The 17,937-nt window shown below is 45.0% G+C and overlaps 1 protein-coding gene across 1 annotated transcript; it reads left to right on the forward strand.

The window, feature by feature from the left end:
• Nucleotides 1–16,429: 16,429 nt before the first annotated feature.
• LOC145797974 (uncharacterized) lies at nt 16,430–17,428 on the forward strand. Its single transcript, XM_082885416.1, has one exon. It carries the CDS (start codon nt 16,430–16,432, stop codon nt 17,426–17,428), a length of 999 nt encoding a protein of 332 aa, XP_082741542.1.
• The last annotated feature ends 509 nt before the right edge of the window (nt 17,429–17,937 follow it).

A 17,937-nucleotide genomic window follows, 5' to 3' on the forward strand; every position in this document is an offset into this window, starting at 1 on the left:
ACTTCGCCATGGCCATTTTCAGTCTGGGGGATTGATGTGATTGGGGCTGTCACTCCAAAGGGGTCCAATGGGCACGAGTTCATTCTGGTCGCGATAGACTATTTCACAAAGTGGGTTGAGGCCCAATCTTATGCAATGTTGAAGGCATCGCATGTTGCGAAATTCATCACGAACAACATCATCTGTCGCTATGGGGTCCCGAACGAGATCATCTCAGATAATGGTTTCCACTTCAAGAAGGAAGTGATCGACTTGTTGAAAAAATACAACGTGGCTTTTCACAAGTCATCTACATATCGGCCACGGACCAACGGAGCAGTTGAGGCCGCCAACAAGAACATCAAACACATTTTGCAGAAGATGGTGGAAACCTACCGGGACTGGCCAGATAAGCTGCCATTTGCTCTGTAGGGCTACCGGACTTCAATTCGAACTTCTACTGGGGCGACTCCGTATTCCGTGGTCTATGGGATAGAGGCCATTCTACCTATCGAAATTGAAGTTCCGTCATTACGAGTACTGGCTGAGTGTTAGATAGCTGAGGCAGATTGGCAGCAGAGCAGATTCGAGGAACTCATGCTCTTTGATGAGAGAAGGCTGAAAGCACTGTACCATGTTCAAGGTTATCAACGACGAATTGCCAGGGCTTTCAACAAAAAGGTTAAGTCCAGGAATTTGAAAGAATGAGATTTGGTGCTCAAAGACAACTAAGCTCTCATCCATGACCCTAGGGGCAAGTTCAGACCCAATTGGACTGGCCCTTACATCATCAAGTCTATCTGGTCGAGTGGAGCTATCGTTCTGATGGACCTAGATGGCCTAAAGTTCTCCTAACCGATCAACATGGACAAGTTGAAGAAATATTTTTCCTGAGAGGCTCACTAGACCAAAAACCCGAAAGGGCGACCTAGGCAAAAGTTAGTGCATAGAAAAATTTGAAATTATAAAAAATGAGCTCGCAAGGTTGAAAACTCATAAAGGGCGGCCTTGGCAAAAGTTAGAGCGTAAAAGGTGAGGGTTAATACACGAGTGAACCTGAGCCGAACTACGTAAGGCTTGATTCCCATCTTCGAGATACGTAGGCAACTTCATTCTGAAGTCCAGCCATAAACACTTCCCCGATCAACTTTGTCCATGTGATCATGTTTGGTCATCTTTGTCTATTTTGCATTCAAGAGCTCGGCTATGATCTCCGGTACAGTGCTATTCAGACTAGGGGCAACTTTCCAGTTACTGGAGTCCGGGGTTGTACATCTCAGTGACAAATCTCAGGCGTGTCCAGTTCTGATCCATATTGAAAATGGTTTTGAAAATTTTTAATAAAAGTTGATTTTGCTCAAATTAATCTTTTTACAACTTAGACCATTTTTGGACCGAACGGAAAATTTTCAGTACCCACAACCTTCAATTTTATTGATTTCAATACAGAGTCCTCCTGCTCTTGAATACAAAATTGAAGTTGCTTTTCATTACATTCATAAAGAAAACTTGAAAGTTCTGATTAAAAGCAAATAAATCCGGGGTATAGTCAGGTGTCCCTGCGCCCCCTCCCAGAGCCGGTCGCAGCCTCTGATGCCAAAATGAGCCCTACCTCTGCCTCTTCATTGAGCCAATCCATGCACTCATCAGAGAGGGTGCAACTAAAAGTGGGAGCAGGGGCCAGAAGCTTTCTCATCCCCTATGCTGTGGCATACTGAGCTAGCTGTGCGCCTCGGACCGGAAATGCAGCAAAATACTCTACCTCCTCTGTTGGGCAAGTCTGATCATGTCCGAACTGACACCAGAATCGGAAAGGAAAGTAGAAGACACAGTAAGTCAGGCCAATCAACTGAATCCCAGTCTGTCGGGAGCTGTAGCTCATCGCTGGTAGATTGAGCCAAGGGCACCACCAAGCAATGCGGTCTGCGGACAAACTGCACATCCAATCGAACCACCATCCCTCAACAAGGGCATCGACCAGACGTTGTCAAAAGAAATAGCCGCGAGCTGAATACGCTGGGAATGAGTCCACAACCTGTAACTTATTCATCAACCACACCTGGGGAAGGATGAAAAATGAGAGATTAAAGAATAAAGAGATGTATGATGAGAGAAAAGTGAGAAAAGAGTTTTGAGAGAAAAATCGAGCCTGAGGGCCGAGTGATGTGAGAAATATCTATGTGAGACAAGGTGGGAAACATTACATGCAGCAGTAGTGGACTCCCCGCGAATCTGGTCGTCTCCCGGCGATGGAAAGCGTCCAAGCCCATCAATGTCTTGGCCAGTGTCATGGCAATGCAGTTTTTGCCCTCTTTTAAGCCTTGGGTAACTTCGATCAAATGAGTATTAAACCCTCCGGAGCCTGGGGCAAGCAAGAAATGGGACAGCATGCACAAGCAAAGCGCATGTCGCTGACAGCCCTGCCAATGATGGTCGCCGCGGTCACCGGCATCGGAAAACCGACGAATCAAACTTGGAATGTCCAGCATTCCGTCACAAATCAATGACCGAGCGTCATGCATAGTGAGCCCACACATTCGTCCTAAGGCTTGGATGTGGCCGAAGCGAAGCTGGGGCAAGATTTCTTCGTTGCACTCGGATTCCATCAAAGCTGGGAAGTCTTCGAAGGTAGGACACATTTCTTGCCTGCCAAAGCTAAAGACATGTGTTACCGGATTCCAAAACCTTGCCGCGGCATGGAGAAACGGAAAGTGCAGCGGGGTGCGACTTAGCATGAATAGTGCATTTATGTCGAAGCCCCGGAAGTTCAACTTTTCCGAGCCGTCTAAGGTAACAATCCAAGTTGTGAGATTTTGGATGAGAAATGCCTCCATTTTGATGCAAAACTGAGATAGAATGAGAGAACCACGAACCTGGAACCTTTATGGAGGATAAGGCACTGTTGGGATGACAAGTGTCAAAAATCTGGAGGTCACCAGGCCAACTGGTCAGCTGACCACTTTTTCTGGTCGGCCAGCCAGATTTTCTGGTCGGCCGGCCATATAACTGGTTTGCAGAACGAAAACTAGTCGGCCAACCACTTTTGGTGATCGACCATGGAGAAAAACTGGTTTTCAACCTTTTCCTAGCCTCTAGAAGAGAGCTCCTAGCCTTTCCATGTGTTGGGAGTGCTAAAGGTCCGAGTTTACCTCTGTTTCGGATGTGTTCCGTCGCTCCGCTTGTCCAAAATGCGTTTGCTTATCGAGTTGTTGCTATTTGTTTATCGAGTTGTTGTTCTTTACTTATCGAGTTGTTAAGTATTGCTTATCAAGTTGTTGCTATTTGTTTATCGAGTTGTCGCTCTTTATTTATCAAGTTGTTAAGTTTTGCTTATCGAGGTGTTGAGTTTGTTTATCGAGTTGTTGCTCTCCGTTTATCATGTTGTCAAGATTTTCTTATCGAGTTGTAAACTTGCTAAGATTTTGTTGTTTCTTCGTGAGTTAAGTTGTTTAGTTCGCTATGTTGGCTCACTACCTGACTTGGCAATACACAATGTTCAATTTCCGTTCAATCTCATTTTTGTGCAAAATGATGCAATGCAATGCTAAGAATACAAAATACAACACTTTTTGAACAAAAAGTTGTTTCATTCAATCATAGCTTCCTTTTACAATATTTTACAACAGGGTACAAGTTTTAAAGAAAATAGAACTGCCTAACACTGTACAATGTGTTACAACTACATGTAAAAAGGAAAATAAAGCAGGAACATCTGCATCAATGTTGTCAGGCTCAAGATCGGGAGGCTCTCTTCATCCTCTTCGGCTGAGCAGCCTCTGCACCACCCCCACCAGCACCACCATCCGAATCGGAGCTGCCGTCCTCGGAATCCTCCTCGGCATCACCTCCGCTCTCAGAACCGGAACCAGAGTCATCCTCTCTGCCTGAGGATGTCTCTAACTGAGGATGCGCAGACTCCTCCTCCTCGCTGGACTCCTCGTCATCTCTGATAGGCGCTCTACGTCTGCCTCAGCTGCGAGTCGAGTCCCCTCTCCCAGCTCCTCGAGAAGGCCTGGATGGCCTGGTCTGTAGCGGCGGGACCTGAAAAAGGCATTTTAAATACATCAGCCAAAGTATGTATATCAGATGTAGATACGGGAATGTTGCGTAGAGTGTGTGCATGCAGATATAGTGTGTGAATGTGGTGTGTTAGATGTGCTCTACACATGCAGTCAACCAATGTAATGGAATGTTCAATCTCAGTATGTCATCAGAAGTATGATAAATGCAAGGAAATTGAAAAGTACTGAGACGCCGGAGGCGAACAACAGTGTCTCCCTTCGCAGGACCATGCTCTCGAGTGAGGCCAGCACTCCGAGTAGCCTCTCAGTATACTCTCTGGGAGGCTGCAGATACAAGTGCAAGTCATCAGTGAAGGAATGGGTGTCTAAATATCTGAGTGATAAATCAAAACTGTAAAGCATACCGGTGGTGAGGCAGGGTCACTGACATATCGATGATCGGGCAATGGAGGCTCTAGGGAAATCTGGTAAGACGCCCCATACTCCCAGCATGTCAGCTCGGTCAAGAGATCCGGCCACCCAGCATACTGGCAAATCAAGGGCATCCCTCTAGCCTTGCCCCTCGACGTACTAGCCCTACTAGTGGAAGGGATATCTATAGCTCGAGCGCGACTCGATGATGGAACGTCAGCAGCTCTCCTCGTAGGGGGTACGAACACCTGTTAATGGGGGCATCAAGTACGTATGGCGGTAGGTCGCCTACTCCCCCTCCTCCAGCAACAGAACCGCATCAGTACCGAACATAAGGACCTCGACCTCCTGGGGAGTGAGTCTCTCAGTGGACCGTATGTCCTCTGGAGGTGCTGAGGGGATATCCTGAGCAGGGCTGCCCACCGTCTGACGCAAGAAGCGATCCCCCAGAAACCAGGCCCTGCCAGCTGGCCCCTCAAATAAAACCCTGTATCGAGAAGCGGCCCACGCCCTAGGGAACTGGAACCGAACATCTCTTGACAAGGGTGCCCATGGCTGCCAAGTAATTTGCGAAAGACAAGTGCATAAACGGATTAGATGTCATAAATATGCAAGATGAATCAAAGCTGAAAGCATGAAGAACTGAGAGTTCTTGATTACCTCTGTCGCCCGTACAGTGTCGAAGAACTGCCGGAGATATAGCAGAGTCTCCCGAGGCCTCGGCCAGCACCGACCCTCAAATCTGCGAAAGAAGAGGATCTCCAAAGGTACCTCAACCTCGAGCTCAAGAGCCAGCATCGGGAAGTAGGTGTAAATCCATAGCTGTGAAAGACAAGACAGTAGTTGTCAGTATACAGAATGTATTAGGGAGTACAGAATGTTGAGTGTAGAAAATTTAATGTATAAAGAGAAATAGAGAATTGTATTATTGATTGATATTATGATACATTTATATCTATTACAAATGGTTCCTTATATAGATGTAGGTGTAGTGGATGGTGTGTAGTGGATGGTGATAGTGGTGTAGTGGGTTAGGTTTAGTGGAGTAGGTGAGGTGGTAGTGGTGTAGTGGGTTAGGTTTAGTGGAGTAGGTGAGGTGGTAGTGGTGGTAGGTGATGGTAAATTCTAACAGCCCCCCGCAAACTCAAGGAGGATAGAAACTAACCAACTTGAGTTTGAAGAGAGGAACAAAACAAGAAAATACATAAAAAATAAAATACAGATAGGAGACACTGTATGGTCGTGTCAGACCGTTGGTGAAGACACTGGATGGTGGTGTCATAACGTTGTAGAGGACACTGTATGGTGGTGTCATAACGGTGTAGAGGACACTGGATGGCGGTGTCAGACCGATGTAGAAGACAGTTTATGGGGTCATGTCGGACCATTGTAGAAGACAGTTTATGGGGTCATGTCGGACCGTTGTAGCAGACAATGTGGTGACAGTTGTTGGGACAGTTTACGGAGTCTTGCTGGACCCTTGTAGAAACTAACCGGAATCTATGTCGGGACAGTTTACAGAGTCTTGTCGGACCCTTGTAGAAACTAACCGGAATCTATGTCGGGACAGTTTACAGAGTCTTGTCGGACCCATAAAGGAGCTAACCGGAATCAATGTCGGGACAGTTTACAGAGTCTTGTCGGACCCTTAAAGGAGCTAACCGAAATTAATGTCGGGACAGTTTACAGAGTCTTGTCGGACCCATAAAGGAGCTAACCGGAATCAATGTCGGGACAGTTTACAGAGTCTTGTCGGACCCTTAAAAAATACACTGTATGATGGTGTATATAGGCTGCCTTTGGACCTTTTCTCTAATACATGCGTCAAACAGTTGCTGTTGGTGTTATCAAGAATGTGGAGAAGAGGAGGCTTGTCTGATGGCCTCTTGGGCTATGTAATCATATCGAGGTTGGTGGACCTCTCAATCATGTTGTCACCCTCAAAACCAGAGATGGGGACAAAATGAATTTTGTCAGGGTTGTAACCAACCTTCTTCAGATAGGAAGAGACTTCCTGCACAATTTCGTCATACCTTGCTTTTGAGTACTTAGGAGTGGTAGCATCCATCTTGTTACAGCAGCAAATCATCTGCCTCACTCCAAGAGTAAAAGGAAGGAAAGCATGTTCACGGAAGAACTTGGGCTCCTTCTCAATCTCCTTGCCAGATCGACGATCAATCTCAGCAAACTTGACAGCAATGTGGGAGGTGTGGCAGTCAAGAACTGGAGCATACCCATTACCAATCTGACCCGGGTGATTCATAATAATAACCTGGGAGGTGAAATTTGCAGCTTCCTTGGCTGGATCATCCTTCGAGTTGGATGCAACAAAACCACGCTTGAGATCCTTCACTGCAACATTGTAGATGAAGACGATCGAGACGGTGGTGTATGGGAGGACAACAGTGAGAGGAGAGGCAGTGGTGGTGGACTCGAAGAAATTTCAAGGTATGTGTAGAAAATTCTAGCAGATTAGGTTGAGGTCCGGCGGGCGGCCAAGGCGAGGTTGCCGCCCGCCGGTGAAGCGAAAAATACTAAGTGCTTAACCTTGCTCTGATACCATGTAGAAAATTTAATGTATAAAGAGAAATAGAGAATTGTATTATTGATTGATATTATGATACATTTATATCTATTACAAATGGTTCCTTATATAGATGTAGGTGTAGTGGATGGTGTGTAGTGGATGGTGATAGTGGTGTAGTGGGTTAGGTTTAGTGGAGTAGGTGAGGTGGTAGTGGTGTAGTGGGTTAGGTTTAGTGGAGTAGGTGAGGTGGTAGTGGTGGTAGGTGATGGTAAATTCTAACAGCCCCCCGTCTTGTCGGACCCTTAAAAAGTCGCACCCTCAAAAGGTGTGCCCAATTTATCAAAAGGCGTGCCATCAAAAGGCGTGCCCAATCCATAAAAAGGCGTGCCATCAAAAAGGCGAGCCCAAGTCATAAAAAGATGTGCCGGACATGATGGCGAGGCACGTGAGTGCTTTGGCTGGCGCGCCCGTTTGTCGTCTGGCGTCAAGTGGCGCGCGATACGCGTGGCTGCCACGTGAGTGCTTTGGCTGGCGTGCCCGTTTGTAGAATGTAGAATACAGAAAGTAATGTGTGTCGTGTGTAGTGTACAAGTAATGAAAAGCAGAAATGTAAATCAAAGAGGGCAGAACATACCTCCCAAGCTCGCTAGTAGCCACTTACTATGTTCCCCCGCCCGCGGGAGGTCGCGCCCATGTAGCAATAAATGGTAGCGAGGCCAGCGCCACCCTAATCATACTGACTGACCTGTGATAGGTCTACCAAAGCACTAAGTAGATAAAGTCCAACTGTGTTCCCCCTGTCGGAAAACAGAGTGGTCCCGAGGAAGAACATCAAAAATCCCCGAGCTTACTGCTGTATGGCCTTGATGGTCTCGGGCAAAGTCCTCCTGAACCGCTCAGAAAACCAGGTGTACCTGACCCTACCTGATGATCTGTCGATCGGCGGGCGGGCTCCCAGCAGATAAATCCAAGCGGCCTCCCACTCGCCCATATCTGCATCATAGGGGATCAGGCGGCCTGCCACGTCAAAGGCCGTCAGCATGGAGAAATCATATGGGGTCATCGTCATGTCCCCAGTAGATGAAAAATGGAACGAGTTGGTGGTGTCCCACCATATCTCCACAAGTGCCCCCATGAGAGTCCTACTCGCCAGATGACGCGATAAGCCCACACATAAAGGTCCAAATCCTGTCTCGTCCACGATATGGCGAACAGCATCTGGGAGCTCCATATACCACTCCCTAGCAATAATCGATCCATAACCCCGTGTGGAACGGGAAGATACCTGCATTCAGAATGAACAGATGTATTCAGTTTCAGAATAGAAATGTGTGAGCCGCGTGTTCAAAATGGAATGTAAGAGCTGCGTGCAAACGAAGTGAATGAGCTATGTGTTCATGAATGAAAATATATGGACTGCGTGTTCAGAGTCGAAACGTGCGAGCTACGTGTTCAGAGTGAAATGTATGAGCTGCGTGCAAATGAAGTGAATGAGCTATGTGTTCAGAAATGAAAATGAGCTGTGTGCCTGAAAATGAGCTGTGTGCCCAAAAGCGAGCTGTGTGCCCGAAAAGTGAGCTGTGTGCCTGAAAATGAGCTGTGCGCCCGAAAAGCGAGCTGTGTGCCCGAAAATGAGCTGCATGCAAATGAAGTGAATAAGTTGTGTGTTCAGAAATGAAAATGAGCTGTGTGCCCGAAAACGAGTTGTGTGCCTGAAAATGAGTTGTGTGTTCAGAAATGAAAATGAGTTGTGTGCCTGAAAAGCGAGCTGTGAGCCTGAAAATGAGCTACGTGCCCGAGAACGAGCTGTGTGCCCGAGAATGAACTGTGTGCTCGAAAATGAGCTGTGTGCCTGAAAATGAGCTGTGTGCCCGAAAGTGAGTTGTGTGCCCGAAAAGCTAGATGTGTGCCTAAAAATGAGCTGCGTGCCCGAGAACGAGCTGTGTGCCCGAAAAGAATGAGCTGTGTGCCCAAGAATGAGCTGTGTGCCCGAAAATGAGCTGTGTGCCCGAGAATGAGCCGTGTGCCCCAAGAACGAGCTGTGTGCCCGAAAATATGCTATGTGCCCGAAACGAACTGTGTGGTCAGAATGAATCGTGTGTTCAGAGTGAGCTGTGTGCCAAATTAACAGAATATTGTGGTGAACTGTGTGCCAAGTCAGCATCATATCGTAAATGAGCTGCGTGCCAAATCAGTATTGTGTTATGTGCAAGCTGTATGCCAGAATAAGCAGAAGTACTGTGCATATGAATGTGTTCAGAACGAGCATAGTGAAAACATGAAATGTGCAGGAAATGCAGAATACATTGCAGGCAATGTAAAAGTGAAGTAAGTACCTCTCGCGCCTGGTGAGATAGGTGAGACTCTGGCTTCCGTAGCAGTAGGTCCACAGGTGCTCGCCGCGCAAAGTCGGTAAAGTGATAGAAGGTGCTAGAAGGAAGAATGTGCTCCCTCGAATAGTATGCTGTAGGATCAAATGGCCATATCCTCGGAGGCAATGACATAATGTCTAGCTCGTCCTCGATGTGTGGAGAACCTCCGTTGTGATGAAAGTGACCCGCCATCCGAAGAAATCTACAAAAATGAGCAAGAATGAGCAAAATGAGCTAAAATTGCAAAAAGTCAACAAAAGTCAACTCTCGGAAGAGAAAAAGTCAACAAAAGTCAACGCCCGAGAAAAAGTGCCAAACTTCAAGACAAACATACCTCAAGTGGTGAAACTGGAGAAAGAAGCACCGAAATCAAATTTTAATCGGTTCAAAACGAAAAGAATCGAAAGTTTTCGCGAAACAACTTCGCGTGGGGCGTTGGAAAACACGTATAAAGTGCAGATCTGAGAGAGAAAATGGTCTAGGAAGGAAAAGGGATGTATTTCGGCCTTAGAGTTGTGAGCAAGAGTGATTTGGATGTGTGAACTTAAAGGGTCGAACCTTAAAAGACAAAACTGCCCCGAATTATGTAAACTGGTTGGTGGTCAACAACTGGTCGGCGGCTGTTCTAGGTGGTCGGTGGCCCTCATGGGTGGTCTCCAAAGTCCCTTTGTTCTCCCTGTGTATTTCGGTGATGATTGGAGTCCTCAGCTCTCGAGAAAGTACGAGAAAAGTACACTTTTCGGCCTGAAATTGTCTCCGCGGGAACTTCAAATTCGAATCTTCGATGCGTGGCTCATTGTTACTCGTCGTGGGCAAGGTGTATCCTTTTGGAATACGGTGCAACCCCTCCGACAGGTAAATCGGAGGTCACAATTGAATTGCTCTCTTTTAAGGCATGAACTTCTTTACTCGTCATTTTGTTCCAAACATGCTATTAAAGTTACACTTTTCTTGCATTGTTATGCACACCTTGTTTGCGTTGTTGCGCACGTTTCCTGCATTGTTATGTACTTTCTTTACTTGCGTGATCTCTACTTGCGTTGTCACACATGTTACTCACATTGTTATGCGTGTCTGCCTTGCGTTGTTACGCACGTTACTTGCATTGTCATGCACCCCTCCACTTACGTTGTCACGCGCTTTTCACTTGCCTGGCCATGCATGTATCTAACGATATTGTACTTGTTGAGTTTCATCCTTTTGCAGGCACGATATTGTAAGTACGGTTCATTTGAAGCTAGTACGACCAGACGAGCCGAACGGTATTGTATTCTCCGCGTGAGACGTAGCGAGAATTGTATAATTCTCTCACATTCTTTCTGCATGAAATGTAGTTTGATTTGTATTCGTTTGCTTAAAACTGTCTCATTTATTGTGTATAATTGCTTCGTTACAGATTTCTTTGCATGATCATAAGTTATGTTCGGCCTCGTGCATGTCTTTTGTATTTTGCCCCTGCCTGCAGGCATGTCTCTGTGTTATCTCGCCTGTTTGTCTAAGTCTTCGGCCTTGTCAAAAATGAGTCATCTCTGGGCTTTGACATTCACTCCCGTCACTTATGACTATCGAGTTCTGTCAAAGAGGGGCAACTGTAGACACCCCATTTTTGACCGATCTTAAGACTTAGACGTCATCGATTAAGCACTCGGTGATAGTGCATGTTGTGCTCGTTTCGAGCTTCGGAGTTTTGGCTGAGAGTCTTGCCTCCGGGTCTCCGAACTCTTTGTGCTTCGACTCGGTTTGCGGACCAAAGCCTTGTTTCCCTTCCCGGAGGGAGGGAGAGGTCTTATAGACCATCTCTCTGTGGTCGTAGACTACTTTTCATGGTCGTAGGCCACTTTCCCGTGTGGAGACTAGTTTTCGGTTTTTGGAGCCTTCGGCTGTGTGCCTTGTCTCGGGACCGCTTAACGTTCTCCGTTTGGCTTGGTTTTTGAACCACACCTTGCTTCCTCTCCCTAGAGGGACACTGTGGTCCGAGAGACCACTTTTTGTAGTCGTGTACCACTTTTGGTGCTCAACAACTGGGTTTCGAGGCTCCCGGCTGTGCGCTTTGCCTCCCGAACTCTTGTTTTACATCCGTGTTGGTTTGTTTTTGGTACAAACCTTGTTTTCCTTGCTTGGAAGGTGGTACGAGGATGGGAGACCATTTTTTCCCCTTGGAGACCACTTTCCTTCCCGCCAGCCGGTTTTCTGGTCGGGAAACTGGTTTTCTTGGTCTTTAGGCCACCTTTTCTGGTCTCCCCCCCACCATTGGCTTGCTTTCAGTGTGGAGACCACCAATTCCCCTTGCCGACCACTTTTTTTTCTGGGAGACCACTTGAAGTGGTCAGCCGACCACTGCAAGTAGCAGGCCGACCACTTTAAGTGGTCGGCACCTCTCCCCCTGTTTTGGCAGACAGTGTGGATGCCAGTTGTGTCAACTGCACAGACTGTATCCTCTATACATGTGTATGGAGGGATTGCATCTAAGTTTTAGCTTCTCTAAGAAGCTTTAACTTTTTTTTTCTATAAGAGAGAGCCTCCCTCTCCATTCTAGAGGTTCTGAAATTTTCCTAAGGCATAAGCATATATCTCTCTATATCTCTATATTTGGTGCCTAAAGAGTGTGTTGTTCTTCACTTTTGCACCACAACCCTTAACCATACACCCCCATCATTGAACTGAGGTTCTTGGAGGACATTTTTGGAGGTTAAAAAGCTGATTCTTGGCTGAGAAATCTGCTGGTTTTGCAGTGCTTCAAGGGTAACCTCTTTTCTCCCTTTTTAAGCTTTATTTTTGTTACTCTCTTGGTCTCATTTGCATGCTTATTTAGGCCTTGCTTTCAACTGGAAAAATTTTTGTATTTAAGTGTTTTTTATGTTTGTTTAAGGCCTCTTGGGTGTTGAGGGTCTTCTACCCTCTTACATGCCTTGTTTGGCCTTGTTTTGTGCCATAGTTTAAGGCCTTCGAGCTAGTCCTTGCTTGCCCTTCTAGCCACTGAAATCCAGTGGATTTTTAGTGGTAGGCATGTCATTTCGAGGCCTTAAATCAGAGAGGGGTGATCCCCTCTCTTCTTGTTTTGTTTGGTTGCATTTTTGGCCTATCAAAGGAGCATGCATCTTCATACTTTCCAGGCTTTGGTCCAGGAACTTTTTCATGACTTTTAGGGCCTGCCTTAGCTTTGTCTATCGCTGGTTTGGCCACCTTGTGTTTGCTTCTTGTATGTGTAGTGTATTCCCATTTGTGGCTCATCAAAGTAGCATGTCTTTCTAGCATGTATTGGCTCCATTTCAGTAGATTTTTGGCCATCATTTGACATGTCATGACTCTGTTTTTGGCCAGTTTGGTAGCCTCTTCCATGCTCCATATACTTGTAGTGTAAATCTTGTTGACTAGCTTTGTATGCATGATGTTCTGGCTCATTATCCTAGCATATTTTGGCTATGTTCTAGCATGATTTTGTTCTTATTTTAGGCTATCTTAGCTATGTTTTGAGGCTTCTTGGTCGATTGAGGCTTGTCATGCATGCTTGTAGTGTAATAGCCTTGACTAGCTTTGAGTTTTGAGGTCTCTTGCATGCTTAACTTGAGGTATTTGCATGTTTTGGCATCATTGAGAATGATATTTCAGAGCATGTAGGGCTGTTACACTTCCATATTTTCCACTCTTTAAGTGCTCTTGAGGGTTGTGCTTTTGTGCCCTGTTTACGAGCCATTGCATGAGCCTCATTTTCGTGCCTTTCAAGCCATCATCCCAACTCATTTTTGCTACTGTTTTGGCCTGCATAGGGTCTGTTTGGGGTTGGTTTGGCCATTTGAGCATTATCTTGCATGCCTCGAGTGTAATACACTTCACTAGCTTCGACGCTTGAGCTTTCAACATGCATTACATGGGTTGTCATTTTGCATGCCATTTCAGTGTTGGAGCATATGCCATCGTACTCCATGTTTCATCCTTTCAATGCCTTTGGAGAGTTGTATTTTGTGCCTTGAGCTTGGGCCAACATGCATGCATGTTTGTATAACATTTTGAGTTTCTATCTTAGCATGTATGGCCACTGATTTGGACATGGCTGAGGCCAATCCATTTTTGTGTTATGTCCATCGAGTATTGTGTATGCCATGTGGTTCATTGCGTTGTGTATGCCACGTCCATTTGCATTGTGTATGCTAGTTGTTGTTCACATTGATTGCATGCCTGTGTCGCCTTGCATTGAGTATGTATGCATGTTCATTGAGCATGCCATTAGCCTTGTTAGGTTGTTCATGTTGCATTGCATGTTTTCATACTTGTCCCTTGCATCTTGTTCACATGCTTGTTTCATTGCATTGTATGTTTGCATGCTTGAGCCGCATTGTGTATGCCATGCAATGTTATTTGTTACATTGTGTTTGGAAAAGGAGTTAGTCCAAACACAGGAAACGAGGGACGTTTCATACTCAAAGTGATGAAACGTGCCTCAATTCTCGGTCGCCGACACTCTTGACTATACATGATGGAGTTTTAGGCTTTATGTGTTTGTGTGTGCATTCATTTCATATTGAGTTGTACAACTTGGGCTCCTCAGTCATCATGTATCGAGATGCGTGATTGGTGGCCCGAGGGTTGAGAACCATACCCCCTTGAGCTTATGTAATGAGAGGGAGAGTGGTTGTGCATACATGTGTTGCAAATACTTTGTCATGCCCCTTTCTTGCTCTCTGTTGCAGCGAACTGAAATCTGGTAGCAGAAACTGGTCGGCCGACCAGATAAAGTGGCTGGCCGACCACTTTTTCTAGTTTTCAACACAGAAAGTGGTCGGCATGTGGTCTCCAATGACAACAACTGGTCGGCAGCATCCTTACAGATTCCCATGATGGAGTTTCAGCCTTCTAGAGCTTTTTACAGTGTTCTGAGACCAATTGCAAACAGAGGCAAATCGGGGCATCGCGATGGATTTTCGCACGAGGTTACCGGGCACACATCCTTCGTCATCCAAGGCAGAGTTGAGGCAGCCTACTTCATATAGTTTACATGCTTATTCAATTGCTAACTTAGTTAATTTGTTAATTAGTTAGAGTTGTGTAACAATTAGCTATAGCTTGTTATTCATTCTGTTGTGTAATAACTAGTTTAACTAGATTAGCTTAGATTAGCTAGTTGGTTCTGTATTATTCATTCAGACCCTCCGTCGAGAGGGCACAACTGTTGTAAATAAGTGTGCGTGTGTGTGATGCATGTCTTCCAACCTCCATTTCTTTCTCCCTTTTATTTACCAGCTTATGATGGTTAGTTTTAGGGCATGTTTTAATTAGCATCCTTATGCTCACATGTTTGCATCCATTCATCTGTCTTGCATGCACCGGGCTCGGCACATCATGCTAACTGCATTATATTTCAATTCCTGTTTGAATACATGTATCAAATTGCATTTCACATGACATTTTAGAATAGCCAAGCCTATCTTAGTTGCATTTTGTATGTGTTGCATTAGGCATTCTTGACATAGCTAGGATCATGCATTGATTTCTAACATAGCTTTTGTTTTGGCTTGGAGTACTCGGTAAGTGCTTTAGCATCCTTGCATGTGTGTGAGTGACTGCCATGATAGCATGCTTGCCATGAGGCTAACTGCTTACGTGATATAACTGCCTGAATGCCTGTGGGTGAAGGTTGGATTACTTGGATTGGAACAATTCATTGATTGCGAGTTTTAAGCCCACTTGAGAGTGGCAAATCACCATGTTTTCTAAGCCCACTTGAGGGTGGCAAATTCCGTATTTTAGCCTACTTGCGAGTAGTAAACCGCTTTAAAAAACAAACATGAGATGTTTTGTTCTAACTTAGGCGATCCAGTCTATACTTGTATGCTATGCGCATCACATAGTAATTCTAGGTTAAATAACCGGAATAAGAGCACATGTGTTTTCAAAAAAAAAATATCATGTTAGTAAAGGCCGATCTTTGATCGAGCGAGCGGGGGTGCTCATTGCATGACCTTCCCCTCTCGTACCCAAGTTCCCGAGCCGAGGCAACTTTGGTGATAACGGACACATGGCCTTAGGCACGAGTCAGGGTTTCCTAAATTCCCCAAAATAAAATATTTAGGTGGCGACTCTGTATTTGGCAAAGCAGTCCATGTTTGGCACTTCTTTCTAAAAATCATTTTTTCAAAACGATTTGTCAGATTTGGACTCTTTGGTGATTTATCAATCTCGCATTACACTTTGCGATATTAGATTCAGAACTGTGACATTTGAGTCCGAACTGTAGTGAACCTAATGAACAAAATAGGATTTTCCCGAGACGTTCAGGCGCGTCTACAACAGGGAATAAAACTGGTCGGCAAGGGAGGAAGAAGGTCTACAGAGAGAGTAGAAGGTGGCAGCAGGCTGCCGACCACCTTAGGTGGTCCACAGACCACCCACCTTGGCTGACCGACCACCAAAAGTGGCTGGCAGGGAAGAAAAGTGGTCTACAGGGGGGGAAACTGGTCTACACCCCTGTTCCACCCTCCAGGCAAAGGGTAACAAGGTTTGGTTCAAAAACAAACCAAAAAGGAAGAAAGACAAGAGTCCGCAAGGCAAGGCACTCAGCTGGAAGCCCCCGAAACTAGTCTATGAGCCACTACAAGTGGCCTACGAGAGGGAAAGGTAACCTACGGCTACAAAAAGTGGCCTACAGGCCTTTGTTTCCCTCTAGGCAAAGGCAGCAAGGTATGGTCCAAAAACCAAGCCAAGAGGAGAAAGTTAAGAGGTCCCGAGACAAAGCGCTCAGCCGAAGGCTTCGGAAACTTAAAACGAGCACAATCATGCACAATCACCGAGTGCACAGACGATGACGTCTGAGTCTTAAGGTCGGTAAAAAATGGGGTGTCTACAATGGAACTCAAGCAAAGAAATCAATTACTGAATATGAGGCTCAGTTTACAAAATTAGCTCGCTTTGCACCCCATATGGTAGATACAGATTATGAAAAGGCTAGACAGTTTGAAGGAGGTTTGCATGACCCAATTTTACATAAAATCAATGTGCTCAAATTGCCGGTATATGTGGATATACTTGATAGGGCACTAATAGCGGAGAGAAATGTGGCCAACCATAAACAAAACTTCGAATAGAAAGGCAGAAGATGGAATTTTAGTAAGGGAGCTACATCAATGAATAAGAAGTTAAAATCTGGGAGTTCTAGTAATACCGGTTCAAGCCAAGGTGGTAATTCGACACCAACGTGTGCTACTTGTGGAAAGAAACATTGGGGTGTTTGCTATCGCACATCAGGGGCTTGTTATTACTGTTGGAAGACGGGACATATTGCAAAGGATTGTACGCAACCACATCGAAGTGGGAATCATGGTACTGCAAGTTCAACTAGGTTTACTCCAACAATGGGAACAAATGCGGGAACAAACGCGACACCCATTACAACAAGAAATGAACAAAGGCAAGGAAGGGTTCTTGCACCGACTCCGGGGGATACTCAAAATGCTGAGGCAGTAGTGTCAAGTACAATCTCCATTTGTGGTAAACCTACTTATGCTTTAATTGATTCCAGGTTTACACATTCGTTTATTTCTATGGTTTTTGCTGAAACTTTGAATAGACCTATGGAAACATTGAATTATATGCTATGTGTTGCATCACCTATGGGGGGATCCATACTATGTTCAACTGTATTTGTTGCATGTGAATTATTTCTCGGGAATGCTATTTTGTATGACGATTTAATACCTCTAGACATGAGACATTTTGATGTGGTGTTGGGTATGGATTGGCTAACTAAATACTATACAACTATTGATTGTGGTTTGAAACGAGTAATATTTCGACCTCCTGAACAAGATGAATTTTATTTTGAGGGAAAAGGGGTAGTTCCTCCACCATACCTCATATCTGCCATGAAAGCCCGAAAACTAATGAATAAGGGTTGTCAAGGGTATTTGTATAGTGTAATAACTGAACCAACTGTAGACATTACCCTAGACAATATACTAGTGGTGAGAGATTTTCCTGATGTGTTTCCGGATGAATTACCTGGCCAACTTGTGGATATACAGATTGAATTTACAATTGATGTAATAAAGGGGACTCAACCAATTTCTAAAACTCCTTACCGTATGTCTACCACTAAAATGAAAGAACTGAAAATTCAGTTGTAGGAATTGCTTGATAAAGGGTTTATCAGACGGAGTACATCACCATGGGGCGCACCAGTACTTTTTCTTAAAAAGAAAGACGGCACTCTCCGATTATACATTGATTACCGAGAGCTCAACAAGGTGACGGTGACAAATAAATATCCTTTGTTACATATTGATGACCTGTTTGACCAGTTGCAAAGGGCACAAATATTTTCAAAAATTGACTGGAGATCGGGATATCATCAATTGAAGGTTAAGGCTGAGGACATTGAAAAGACCGCCTTCCGGACCAGGTATGGGCATTATGAGTTTTTAGTCATGCCTTTTGGAGCTACAAATGTGCATGCAGCATTTATGGATTTAATGATTAGAATTTTCAAGCTTTTCCTATATGACTTTGTTGTTGTATTCATTGATGACATCTTGATTTATTCAAAAAGTAAAGATGAGCATGAACGACATTTGAAACTGACTCTTCAAACACTTAGAGAAAAACAATTGTATGGGAAATTCAAAAAATGTGAATT

This window comes from Camellia sinensis, chromosome 8 (assembly GCF_055761805.1).
Source record: "Camellia sinensis isolate YWXY chromosome 8, ASM5576180v1, whole genome shotgun sequence".
Classification (NCBI taxonomy): domain Eukaryota; kingdom Viridiplantae; phylum Streptophyta; class Magnoliopsida; order Ericales; family Theaceae; genus Camellia; species Camellia sinensis.

Bases quoted from the DNA above. Each gene is read 5' to 3' on its own strand.
- LOC145797974 (XM_082885416.1), top strand. From the start codon at position 16,430: ATGAATAAGAAGTTAAAATCTGGGAGTTCTAGTAATACCGGTTCAAGC.